We start from the raw sequence: 13,842 nt of genomic DNA on the forward strand, positions 1-13,842 counted from the left end.
GTTAATTGGTAATCTTCCGATACCCCTACGTTATCGTAAAGCTAACAAGCTTCGGCTTGAGTATGTTACCGCTAGAACAACTCTTGGTAGAATCCACCACTAGCGTCCCCATTGATGCCTCTACAAAGACAAGCGTTGCACGACCTGTGCGCGGGAAGCTTGGGGGCTAATGACTTATTTGTTTATGTACGATGGATGCGTCAACAAAGCAGGTCGTGCCACAAGGACAGGTAGCCACAAGTCGCCTCGCTTTTCACTACGTGGCGTAAGACAGTCGTATAGAGAGCCAGATACTGGTCGGGTTACGAGATAGGACTTGCATTATACAGAGGACCTCATGCACTCGTAGAGAGAGGCGGAGAGCGTACTACATATACGCACAGGAGACGATACAGAGGAGCACCCCATGCACTCGTAGAGAGAGGCGGAGAGCGTACTACATATACGCACAGGAGACGATACAGAGGAGCACCCCATGCACTCGTAGAGAGAGGGAGAGCGTCATACATACGCACAGCAGACGATGATTGTGGCGGGAGAGAACGACGGGGTGGTCGGCGTTGCCGCCACACCGCGACACGGCAGCAGTGAGCTCATCAACCCTCCACGCACACTGCGCCGTCCGGATACGGATCTGGAAGCCTGCATCATCGACGGGAAAGTAACCGCACCGCCGCTCCTTCAGCTAATCCACGTGTGTCAAGTCAGTCAGTGGTCAAGTCAGTTGTGCCAAGTCAGTCAGTGGTGAAAGCAGTGGCGAAGTTACTTGTGTCAAGTCAGTCAGTGGTCAAGTCAGTTGTGCCAAGTCAGTCAGTGGTGAAAGCAGTGGCGAAGTTACTTGTGTCAAGTCAGTCAGTGGTCAAGTCAGTTGTGCCAAGTCAGTCAGTGGTGAAAGCAGTGGCGAAGTTACTTGTGTCAAGTCAGTCAGTGGTGAAATCAGTGGTCAAGTCAGCTGTGACGACAGACGCGTCCCGCAGGATCGGCGGATCCCGGAACTGGGCGGCAGCGTGCATGGCGGCCACGTCGTCCCCGCACGAGAGGAAGCCACCGTGGTGGGCCGCATGGGAGGAGCGCCAGGAGGAGACTCGGGGCTCGGCGGCGGCGGAGGAACAGGAGGGGACTCGGAGCCGCCTCCTCGGAGAGCAAAACCCAGGAGGCAACGGCAGCGCGGCGGCGGGAGAAGGAGTTACGGATGTCACAGCTGCGCGGAGCAGTTCACGCAACTCGCCGATGTCATACGTCACGTCAAGACTCACGAGATAAGCTCCGGGAGGCAGCCGAAGCAATCCGTGGACGCGCGTGCGAGGCAAGAAGTGGCGCCAACTGGCGTTCCCGACACCGCAGCGCTGATGGATCGCAAGAGCCACGCATGCGCGGCCGACATCGCGTCCGCCCACGTGACCGCGGACAACGCGCGGAAGCCTCACCTGGCGGTCACCACCGGGGTTGAGAGCCGCGGTAGAAACACCGGAGCATCCGAGCAGAGCGCGACTTCACGCGACTTAGCGACGCCTTGCACGAAGCCGGCGCTAGTCGTGGCGATGACGTCACCGCTAGCGAGTCACGTGTTGCTGCCAGTCGGTCAGCTCGCTGCGACGGAGAAACGGAGGCTGCTGCCGGTAGACGGCGCTTCGGGCGCCCCGGCCAACAAGCGCAGCCGGGATGCCGACAGACCGCGACCTCACGCGTGCGCAACCTGCGGCGCGGCCTTCCACACTAAGCTGCTACTGAAGGCGCACGGGCGCGTGCACACGGGCGAACGCCCCTACAAGTGTCAGCTCTGCTCGGCCGCCTTCTCCTGCAAAGCAAACCTCACCTGCCACGTGCGCACGCACACGGGCGAGCGACCGTACAAATGCGACGTATGCTCGGCGGCGTTCTCCCAGGGCGGACACCTACAGAAGCACGCGAGGATCCACACGGGCGAGAAACCGTACGCGTGCAACATCTGCGGGTCCTCGTTCTCTCAGTCCAGCTACCTGACTGTGCACCGCTGGGTGCATTCAGCAGAGAAGCCATTCAAATGCTCGTACTGTGCGGTGGGGTATAGCCGAGCGACCAGCCTTACGGCGCACCTCGCCCGCCTACACGACGTCCGTAGCGACGCACAGCGGCCGTACCAGTGTCTGCTGTGCACGGCCGCCTTCACCGACGTCAGGTTTCTTAAGAGACATGTGACGGAGATGTCGAAAACGGACGCGTCGCACAGAGACAACGCGTTGCAGCTTCAGCTCGCTTATTCGTGCGTGTAAGAGTCGGGAAGCGCTCTCAGCTAGAGCAGTGTGTGAGGCGACGGTTGTACATGAGTGTTAGATGGATGATCAGGTGTCCAGAAGAGTACGTGTTACGACTAGTAGCTATACTACTCGAGATGTGTATAGGAAAGCGCTTTCAACCAGAGCAGTGAGTGAGGGTTAGACATACAAGTGAGGGCGACGGATACATTAGTGTTAGTAGCTCTCGTACTATATATCCCTTGTTGCGACACGCAAATGCGCCTGTGGCAACAAGGGCTATAGTACTAGAGCAGGGGTTCTTAACCTGTGGTACGTGGACCAGTCACCTCTTTGGGTCCGTGGATGGGCTTCAGGGGGTCCGTGAACCAGGCGCATAAAAAATTTTGTTTATGTGCATTTTTTTGCGGAGGGGTCGTAGCTTTCCCCAGATTCTCAAAGGGGTCCATGACTTAAAAGTGAAGAACTACGGTACTAGAGCTATAGAGTGTTAGATGATCATGTGTCCAGAAGATTACGTGTTACTATACTAGCAGTTACTCTACTCGATATGTGTATATATTCCCTATTATTTACTTCTGGTATATATGTATAACCCTAAGAAGTCGTAGTGCTTTGTCATCTCGCCCTCCATCACTTCTATTTATTTAGTTTCATTTGCTTTAATTCATCAGCATTGTCAATTAATTTCTTTACAAATCTAATTCATAAGTGCAAATAAAGTTAAGTTGAAGTGAATGAATGTTGAAATAAAACTACATCAATAAAATTTTAGAAACTTGTACTACTGTAAATAATATGCGGTTATTTCTCTTGTTTTGCTGGTACGTAGACAGTTGTATATAGCACGAAATTCACACGAGAGTAATGCAATTCCATTTAAATACAAGGCAATCAGGGAGTGATCATATTTTAAAATTTATTAAAAATTTTATCTTACAAATTTAAATTTCATCGAGTGCTATATCTATACGCTCACTCACACATTTCCAACCTAAACCAGAGTCACGAACAGAAAGTATTTTCATCACGTCACTACTACACAATTTCAGCGAGACGTCTTGCTTATTATCAACGGACCTCCAGGTGGGGTTAGTAGTTGCTACGATTTATTATACACTGTCACACCATCACTGAACGATAATGTCCTGTTGTCAAACATATTGCTACACTAGAGAAATGTCGTCAGGAGTGTCTGTCATGCCACGCAGGTTAAGCATAGAACACTACAAGTACCAACAAACCGTAGCCTAACATTTCTTGCCGAAGTTCGAATTGGGTTTTTTACGCTTAAAGCAAGATTAGGAAAGCAAGTTCGTTCATGTGTGATCATCATCGACCGAGAAATTACATCGTAGATCCGTTTACAGAATCGAGTATTATTATCAATATCTTAGACGGTATTTCTACTGTAATAAGAAGCAGTTATGACGCGTCTCTCACAGCGAACCCAATTCGCTATGCCACTTATATTAATCAATGCACTCGCATACAGATCATCAGTAGTTGTCGTAGAATTATTCTCACCAGGGTACCTGGGGTCACACAGATAATTATATCAGGAGAACGGCGAACACCGGCATTATCATGATTAGAAGCATCGTATTGTCAGGAGTGTATAATATAGACTATTGCTATATATATATATATATATATATATATATATATATATATATATATATATATTGCAGCGATGCAAATTCAGGCGAGTGAAAATTGCCTTGTGATGCTTGCCTTGCTGCCTTGTGATGCTTGGCTTGTGATGATTGGCTCAGAACCTCTTCCAAGAGCATCCTAATGCACTTAGAACAACTGATACTAGAAGCTATAGAAAATAAATATATATATATATATATATATATATATCGTCTATATTATACACGCCTGATGTTGTGCTACACTGCTACGCACATAACTAACAATGTTAGGGAACTCCCTCGAATGAGGAACAATCGGTTGAGATTCGTTTTAATCCCTGTAACTAACGTGAGACGAAATACCGACGACGTAGGGGGGATCCACAGCAATACTATATGCTGCGATGCGGTCATGTTTAGTTGCTTCTTGACTTGCGTCACTGCGACTCGTGGTCAGGCAAGTGTTTTTTTTTTAGAAAATGTTTATAAGTTAAAGCTCTATTATATACAGCGTACGACTATCACGACCATTATTTACAAAACACGTTTTCTACGCAGTAACCAACGGTGGCAGGCGCCCGCCGCCTCTAAGATATACACACAGCTACTACTAAAAATTAATTTACATAGTTGAAATGTAGCCATCAGTGACAGATGAGCACACACGCACAATTTACAACTTCGAGACACAAACCGAAAAACACTAAAAGTTGGGAGGGACGGAGAATATTCACATATTTCAGCAGCTATGCACATGTGCACAACAATATAAACTGTATATCGATCGCACACATGGTTCTAAAAAAATCGAGTGCACGTTATAATTTACATGCAAGATGCTGCGAAGAGTATGTAAACGTGACGTCACGGTGTATGCTACTCACGATGTGATGACGCGCCACTGACTTTAACAGTGGACACGCGCAATGTATGTCCCGCAGCGCCATGAAATATCGAATAGTACCCATGTGTTCACCTGTCATGGTTACTTACTGTAAGCAATAGAGCAGTGTAGCGGGGAGAAAAGCAACGGCAAATGTTGCCAGGCACTATTGCAATACACTAACGTCGGTTTTGACAACTACTACAAATTCACAGCCACAACTTTTATGATACCCGGCAGACGTGACGTCTGACATGAGATTCGTATTCAACATAAAACCACGCAATAAAAACACTTTCGTCAAGCTTCTGAGGTACGTATAGACAATCTCTTACATTGAACATGATTTAGGGGTAGAACCAATCACCATGATAGTAAAAAGAAATATATTCGTTGCTAAAAATATATAATACTGCAAGCTCTCTCGTTAACATACAGTATTTACAATGTAAAATATTTTACAGACTAATGTTTAGATATCTGTCAGCGCTAAGAACGCGGACAATAATCAAATTTTTAAAAGCCTACAGATGTGATATATTCCTTGCGCTAAAAATATCACAAGGCTAGAAAATGTTCTTTATTATGCAAAAATAGCCCTTCAAGTATGTTGGAATACATCACACTAGTAGGGTGCCCGTGGGTAATGCTCCATATCATGACTGTACAGATTTAAACACAACATATATATCAGATCACAACTCCACCTAGTGGACAAGTGGCGAACAGCGCTGGGAGACAGACACACGCAAGAGCAGACCTAAAATGAGATGTGCCAGGATTCGAACAGAAAGTCAAACTATGCCGTGGTGTCAATTAACAAACAAGGCCATGAGGTTAGGTATTTATAATCTACTGCCAAGCTTTTTCATTGATTGAAAGATTCGGTATAGCCTTATGTTGATTATGCCTTTCATCTCAGAAGGCAAATACATGTGTATTTCGATTACGAAGACATGAATGATCACACCATACGTAGACACGAATGGTCACACCATACCTAGACACGAATGGTCACACCATACGTAGACACGAATGGTCACACCATACCTAGACACGAATGGTCACACCATACGTAGACACGAATGGTCACACCATAAGTATATACCATATATCATACATGCCACACCTGCCTACCTTATTCACACACCACATCTCATACTGCTACTCTCACTTGCAAATGAACCCCCCCCCCCCCCCCTCCCCTGCACGCGCGACTCTCCCAGCTCTGTCCCCCGCCCGCCGCGGTTAAATAATTACGAACGTCTACACGAGGTGGCGCTGTGTCATACAGACGACTCGTACTGCGACATCACCGTCTCGCGGCGCGCGTCCGCATCCGCTGCGGCCGCCGCCGCCGCGAGGCTGTTCGCGTGGTTCTCGTCGAAGCGCATGTCGCGGCATTTCACGAGCACGACGGCGTAAGCGGCGATGGGCACGACGCCGATCGCCGCCGAGATGCCGTGGTAGAGGAAGCGGAAGCGCTCGTTGTCGTAGACGAGGCAGTGCCCCTGCTGGCCGCAGTTGTCGGCGAACAGCTCGCACGCGGTGTCGATCGCCGTCGCGTAGAGCACGGGGCCCGGTATGACGCCTGCAAGAGTGAGACACAGTCAGGGGTGAGAGCGCGATGCAGTCGGGGTTAGTACAGGATTCAAACCAGATTCTTCTTTTCAGCCCGGTATGAGACCTGCAAGTGTGAGAGCGCGATACAGTTGGGGTTAGTACAGGATTCAAACCAGATTCTTCTTTTCAGCCCGGTATGACACCTGCAAGTGTGAGAGCGCGATACAGTTGGGGTTAGTAGGGGATTCTACAAACGTGGGTCCTGGGATGACACCTGCAATAGGACGACACAGTCGGGGTTAGTACAGGATTCAAACCAGATTCTTCTTTTCAGCCCGGTATGACACCTGCAAGTGTGAGAGCGCGATACAGTTGGGTTATAGTAGGGGATTCTACAAAGGGTCCTGGGATGACACCTGCAATAGGACGACACAGTCGGGGTTAGTACAGGATTCAAACCAGATTCTTCTTTAAGCCCGGTATGGACACCTGCAAGGGTGAGAGCGGCATACAGTTGGGTTAGTGGGATTCTACAAACGTGGGTCCTGGGATGACACCTGCAATAGGACGACACAGTCGGGGTTAGAACAGGAGTCAAATCTGATACAGTAGTGGTTAGTAGGGGATACTACAAACGTGGCTCCAGGGATGACACCTGCAAGAGGACGACGTAGTCAAAGATTAGTAGGGGATTCTAACTAGGTTCTTCTTTTCAGTCCAGTATGACACCTGCAAGAGGACGACGTAGTCAAAGATGAGTAGGGGATTCTAACTATGTTCTTCTTTTCAGTCCAGTATGACACCTGCAAGAGGACGACGTAGTCAAAGATTAGTAGGGGATTCTAACTAGGTTCTTCTTTTCAGTCCAGTATGACACCTGCAAGGGAGAGAGAGAGGACGATGCAGTCAGGGTTAGTATAGGATTCTAACTCGATTCTTCTTTTTAGCCCGGTATGACACCTGTAAGGGAGAGAGAGGACGACGCAGTCGGGGTTAGTCCGGGATTCTAACCCGATTCTTCTTTTCATTCAGGGATACTACTGGTCCCGCTGCCGGCAAAACCCACGACGGCTACGATGAACACTCTTAAAATTTCCATGAAATGGCGTTTACGAGGTTAAATTTAAACCGCTTCTTTAGAATGGTGGACCTGTCACGTAAAGAACGGTCTTAACAATCTTCTTTAGTGACCCTTATACAGTACAAAATCTATTATCCGAAATCCTTGGGACCAGACACGTTTCGGAATTCGAAATTTTTCGGATTTCGGAATGATAGTACAGTACAGATATACATACTGGCTGTACCAGTACAGTACAATATGTATGAGTGATACCAAACATTAATATTTCTGCAGTGAATCTTGTGGAACCAAACGCGAGCTTTGGTGTACAGACGACTTCCACGGAATAAACTTTCAGTTTTCGGAGCTTTTCGATTTTCAGAATTTCGGATAATAGATTGTGTAGTACGGATTTTCTTGTATTTAAAATGTGAAAATAGCTTTGGAGGGGCACAATTCCCAACTATTACAATCAATTCGATTTACAACTGGTTTTCATTAGATGATACTTGCTTTATCAACTTTATTTAACTACTAAACGTACAATATATCTTTAAAACTGCCGCTTCAAGTGTTTTTTTTGAAAAAAAAGTGAAATGGAGTCGACTTCCACGAGATACTATCATGGATATGTAACCGCCACCACTGTGTTATGCTTGTCGTAGATGGAATCTTACCTATCAAACCTGTGCAGACTTGTGCCACTCCCAGGGCTATGTCTTTATGATCCTTATCGACACACCTGAAATACAAACACAACAAGTTTATTCATTAGCCACAGGGAAAATAAATCTTTTATATCAGCTGGTTACATTTCATCAAGGAAATTTTGAAAACAACATCACATCCCAACAATATCCCTGAGCATGATTTATATCAAATGATATTAGCAAGATATATAATAGAAAATCCCCTATTATCTACTCCTGATTTATATCTTACTATGAGCCAATCAGGTGGTAATTACACCAATGTATGTAATGAATATGCTCAGCATACGCTACAAACCATTACAATCACAACAGACTCTAACGTGTGCTTAAATACATGGTAAAAAAAACGAAGTACAGGGCAGTTTGATCTATCTGAGTATCACTGAGTATACCTATCGATATATGATATCATTTGATTTGTATTGATGATTGATTTGATCGATGATTTGTACATCATTGATCTATTAAGTATCGATCACTCACCTGATTGTGATCATCATGTGACCCGTGTTCCTCAGGTTGACGTAGAAGACGAGGAAGAACAGGATGACGATGAAGGAGACGTGACTATCGCAGTGCGACTCACACGTGTCCCGCTGCGCCCAGCCCGACTCCACGCACGCGCACGAGTTATAGGTCTGCAATCAAACACGCAGAGAAACATTGAGAAATGTATAAAGTTCAATTCAGGCTTTTTACAAAATTTAAAAAAACACATTATTGGGTGAAGTTATAGTTCTGCAATCAAACATGTAGAGAAATATTGAGAAAAAATGGTGTATAAAGTTCAATTCAGGCTTTGTCAAAAATAAAAAGTTATTAGCATAGTACCAAGAGTAGATAATAACACAAGAGTGAGACAACCGATTCCCGCATTTTTAACCGATTTTTCTCATCAAAATTTGCCACCAATAAAGAAGCAAGTGTATACGTTCCTCAGCTTATTATGACCACTAATCACTCACCTTCATGGTACTGATATTCGTTTACATATATTTGCTAGCGTATTGCTGTAAATCGTAATCTTGCACGAGCTGAATTCGCACGATTTACCGCTGTTGTTGTGACCTGTTTAGCCATTATTTAGAAGCTATCGGGGTGCTAATATTTAGCAACGGACGGTTTCCAAATCATTCGTGCCCCGATAGGGTTGAGAGACAATCTAAATTTCGAATTTTGATCTCGTGAAGAACCTGCGAGACGCGCTCAGTTATTGTGATCGCAACACAAGAAATTGACATACTATCTTACATAAGTAATAATACAATAATAACAATATTCTCTGTAGTAGTTTGCAGTAAGTATCACATTACGCACGCGCAGGTAATCAAGTACATTAAACCCCTATCGGGGCACGCATGATTTGGAAACCGTCCGTTGCTAAATATTGGCGCACCGATAGCTTCTAATAATGTCTAAACAGCTCGCAACAAGTCGCCATTTTAGCAGTAAATTTATCGAATTCAGATTACGATTTACAGCAATACGCTAGCAAATATATGTAAACGAATATCAGTACCATGAAGGTGAGTGATTAGTGGTCATAATAAGCTGAGGAACGTATACACTTGCTTCTTTATTGGTGGCAAATTTTGATGAGAAAAATCCGTTAAAAATGCGGGAATCGGTTGTCTCACTCTTGTGTTATTATCTACTCTTGATAGTAGCGGAGAACATTATACGGGCTATAGCCTATATGACAAATGTAGAGAAATATACGAATTTTGTATAAAATTACATTCAGGCTGTATCAAAAATAAACAAAAACGTTACTGGTGCAGTACGGAAGACGTTATACAGGCTGTGCGAAATGTAGAGAAATATACAAATTGTATATAAATTTCAGGCTGCACCAAAAATAAACAAAAACATTATTGGTGTAGTACCGAGAACGTTATATATATATACGGGTTACGCAAAATGTAGAGAAATATGCAAATTGTGTATTACTAGTGTAGTAAGGAGAACGCTATACAGGCTATGCAAAACATGATGTGTGACCGAATATATAATCCACAAAGGTGCGTGCACACATCTCACATCACACATCTCAAAATTAATTGTCACTCGATAGCTACGCATACAATCAAGAGTACATAATAGGAGACGATTATCTCCTATTACGTACTCTTGATACAATCTCTCACATATGTCAAAAAGTATTTCAATATCGTAATCTAAATGCAAATGTGGAAAATCCTAAAAACGCAAATCTATTCATTTAAACTCGAAATATACTCGTCTAATTCGAACGATCGGAATGTGGAGAACACACCAACGTCGGCACACGAGAACAATATACACCCACGTAAGAGCCACGCCTAGTGTTAAATTGTCAACAAGAATAACACCAAAGCACTCTTTATTTTTAAAGGACAACATGTTACCACCAACAAGGACAAGACAGCAGCCACACGATAGTGATATTTCTCACGGAAGCTGATAGAAAATGGGCAACCATCCACTACTATACTGCATAGCGCGAGATTTCCTAACGATAATAGCTTAGATTGACTTTGATTAAGCTTCAGAAGTTCATATCCTTCTGCTCCCGGCCAAACATCTAGCAGATCATCGTGTGCAAACAAGAAATTAAAGAATGCATGGCGCGTAGAAGAAGGTAAAAGCTGGTGGCAAAGCCACATCTACATAACCGCGCATCTGTCGGCCTGCAAAATCCAATCTGCCTCGAAGCCAGAGAACTCTCGGCTGGGAACCACTGGGTTTAAAAAAATCTCGAAACCACTTTTCGGAAAATTTCATGAAAAACGAGTTTTGAGTTGAGTCAGTTGTATGCGGCTCGTGTTTGAAGTGTTTGAATTAGCACGAGCAACCGCCAAACATTCAAAACAGGTTTGAAACACTGTTGCGCAACCAGTCCACACACATATAGCACACACACGTATATACATAGCACATACAATACAAATATATGACAAACTAAAAACTATAATCCGAGTATTACACCGTTGACATTTTCTCATACGACTCGAAATGTTTTCCCTGTTTTTTTCTTCATCGAAGAAAAGTTCACACGTCATCCGAATCACTGTAGAAATACTAGAGTCCAGAGATCAGCTCTAGTCGCTCCCGCCCCCACAGTTCTTTGCGCATACAGATTACGGACCAAGCTGCTTAAAATTCACCATGACTTCACGAGAATCCTACAGATGAAATGATCACCGTCTCCACTCATGATTGACAGGTATCTCACCAGGTATATTATATCTCACCAGGTACGCAAGCAAAGCAAGCGCTGGTCTCGTTCACCTAGCTTGAACTCTAAATAAACAGCTTATACGCGTAAACAAAAAGTATTCAAATTATATTACAAAATATGTTTAGCTTAAACTATATTCACTGTTACAACCGCGTCATCAACTACCATTAGTTAAGGGCCTTCCTTTATAGGGTGGACAACGCAGGCCCTCAAGTGTAGGGTCCAAAAGAAGAGATATCAACAACTTTATCTTCATCTTACAACTTTTCCTGGGCTTATATACTTACTGGGCTATGCTAAATACTATATTATGCTTCCTGGGCAAACCTATTAGTCCACGAGGTTTAGGAATAATCGAAAATCAGGCAGTAGCAGCTATACCAACTCGAACAGCACAACGCACACGAACTTACACACGTTACATGCATTTTCCTGTACCGTGTTACGTGTACGCCTTCTTTCACGGGGGCCTCTCCACTGTCTAGTTTTGTCTCAGTGGGAGGTTAGGAGTGGGGGCGGGGAAAATCACCAGCAGCAAAAGCAGTTTCACAAAGACACCCTCAGCATACGTATACCTTCTTAATTTAAGTTCGCTACGGATAAACGCGGGGTGCATATATCAATTAGCAAACCAGACAGAAAAATTGTAAATACATTCACAGACTTAACCAGACCTAGAAGATGAATAATGATAACACATTCTTTGACCCAGCACTGCCTTGATCGGCTATAGTGTGTCTGCATTCAACACCAGGCCTCGTACACTGATTGATCTGCCGATAATGAATTTTCAGCAACTTTAGAACGTGACTAGTGTATGTAATACACATACGCATATATTGTGTATTCCCATTACGGCATGCAGATCATATTCGACTTTCACATGAAACTGATATGACACCGACACACATACATACGTGGCTACATGAGCGCGCATGCGTTCGTGTATGCGTGCGTGTACCCGTGCGTGTAAACGTGTGTGTATGAGTGCGTGTAAACGTGTGTGTATGAGTGCGTGTATACATTCGTGTATGCGTGCGTGTACGCGTGCGTGTATACGTGCGTATATATGTGCGTGTATGCGTTCGTGTATGCGTGCGTGTATGCGTGCGTATATGCGTGCGTGTATGCATTCGTGTATGCGTGCGTGAATGCGTGCGTGTATGCGTACGTGTATGCGTGTGTGTGTGCGACGTGCGTGCGTGTGCGACGTGCGTTCGTGTGTGCGTGCGTGTATACGTGCGTTTATGAGTGCGTGTATATGTGTGCGCATACGTGTGTGTATGCGTGCGTGTATACGTGCGTGTGTGCGTGCATGCGTGCGTGTATACGTGCGTTTATGAGTGCGTGTATATGTGTGTGCATACGTGTGTATGCGTGCGTGTATACGTGCGTGTGTGCGTGCATGCGTGCGTGTATACGTGCGTTTATGAGTGCGTGTATACGTGTGTGCATACGTGTGTGTATGCGCGCGTGTATACGTGAGAACCACCCACCCCTACCGTCAACCACTAAACACCCACCCCTAGCCTTCAATAACTAACCACCCACCCCTAGCCACCAACAACCCAGCCATTAGCCTTCAACCACTAACCACCCACCCCTAGCCTTCAACCACTAACCACCCACCCCTAGCCTTCAACCACTAACCACCCACCCCTAGCCTTCAACCACTAACCACCCACCCCTAGCCTTCAACCACTAACCACCCACCCCTAGTCTTCAACCACTTGAAGGCTAGGGGTGGGTGGTTAGTGGTTGAAGGCTAGGGGTGGGTGGTTGCCACTAACCACCCACCCCTAGCCTTCAACCACTAACCACCCACCCACCTCTAGCGAACAGTAACCACCCACAAACAACTAACCAACACCGACCACCTAACCACCATTCATATATCCAGCGCAATCAACTACAACCACAACGACGACTACCACAATCAAACAACACTATATCAGAATATTTCCCCGTCTGATATCAAAGTTAAAACAAGACTAGAATTATCTGTTGTTTATTTCATCCACCCATGTTTTTAATGAAATCACAAGGAGGGCCCGGCTGTACTCAATTCTTACACAGTAATCCATTGTCCCCTTATTTTGTCATATCAAATTTATCCACCTCACAATTCGCAGGTGCAGGCAGCACTGATGGGGAAATTGCCCCTACACAAGCTGCTTGTCATGCAACATTACATCGATAGTAAGTTACGTCGGACAGCGATTATTCGCTACTAGGCTCAAAGACGACCCTGTTTTCAACGAATTTAAAGATATTGTCGGTATTGGCGATGTGCCACGATGAGAAAGAGAGAGAAGGACAACGGGAAAGATAGATAGAGATAGAGAGAGAGAGGAGGGAGAGAGAGGAGGGGGAGAGAGGAGGGGGAGAGAGAGAGGGAGAGAGAAGGAGAGAGAGAGAGAGAGAGGAGGGGAGGGGCAGAAGTGAGAGAAGAGAGAGAGAGGAGGGGAGAGAAGAGAGAGAGGGAGGGGGAGAAGAGAGAGAGGAGGGAGAAGAAGAGAGGAACGTAGG

General features: G+C 45.3%; 2 protein-coding genes across 6 annotated transcripts in view; one reads left to right on the forward strand and one right to left on the reverse strand.

Moving 5' to 3' along the window:
* Positions 1–307: 307 nt before the first annotated feature.
* Positions 308–3,008, forward strand: LOC106806888 (zinc finger protein 135-like). Of its 5 annotated transcripts, XM_014809027.1 has the most exons (3): positions 308–694; positions 777–858; positions 889–3,008. In XM_014809027.1, exons 1-3 carry the CDS (start codon positions 524–526, stop codon positions 2,250–2,252), a joined length of 1,617 nt encoding a protein of 538 aa, XP_014664513.1. In that variant the 5' UTR covers positions 308–523; the 3' UTR covers positions 2,253–3,008. The 5 variants fall into 5 exon arrangements, with proteins under 5 accessions (XP_014664513.1, XP_014664512.1, XP_014664514.1 ...); XM_014809026.1 differs by having other exon boundaries at positions 777–3,008; XM_014809028.1 differs by having other exon boundaries at positions 849–3,008.
* Positions 3,009–3,136: 128 nt separating this feature from the next.
* The window catches only part of LOC106806890 (solute carrier organic anion transporter family member 4A1-like), a 38,778-nt gene continuing 28,072 nt past the window's right edge, over positions 3,137–13,842 (reverse strand). The window contains exons 4-6 of the mRNA XM_014809031.1: positions 8,577–8,731; positions 8,058–8,122; positions 3,137–6,345 (exon numbers count right to left, since the gene is read on the reverse strand). Coding sequence (XP_014664517.1) covers positions 6,041–6,345; positions 8,058–8,122; positions 8,577–8,731 — 525 coding nt within the window. The 3' untranslated portion in view covers positions 3,137–6,040. The remainder of the gene's footprint in view (positions 6,346–8,057; positions 8,123–8,576; positions 8,732–13,842) is intronic.

Source organism: Priapulus caudatus, unplaced genomic scaffold, assembly GCF_000485595.1.
Source record: "Priapulus caudatus unplaced genomic scaffold, Priapulus_caudatus-5.0.1 Scaffold184, whole genome shotgun sequence".
In the NCBI taxonomy this organism is placed as follows: domain Eukaryota; kingdom Metazoa; phylum Priapulida; class Priapulimorpha; order Priapulimorphida; family Priapulidae; genus Priapulus; species Priapulus caudatus.

What these genes read in the sequence shown, in the direction of transcription:
- LOC106806888 (XM_014809026.1), top strand. Translation starts at nt 524, where the DNA reads ATGATTGTGGCGGGAGAGAACGACGGGGTGGTCGGCGTTGCCGCCACA. An exon ending in CGCTCCTTCAGCTAATCCAC is followed by an intron (nt 695 to 776) that starts GTGTGTCAAGTC and finishes ACTTGTGTCAAG; the next exon opens with TCAGTCAGTGGTCAAGTCAG.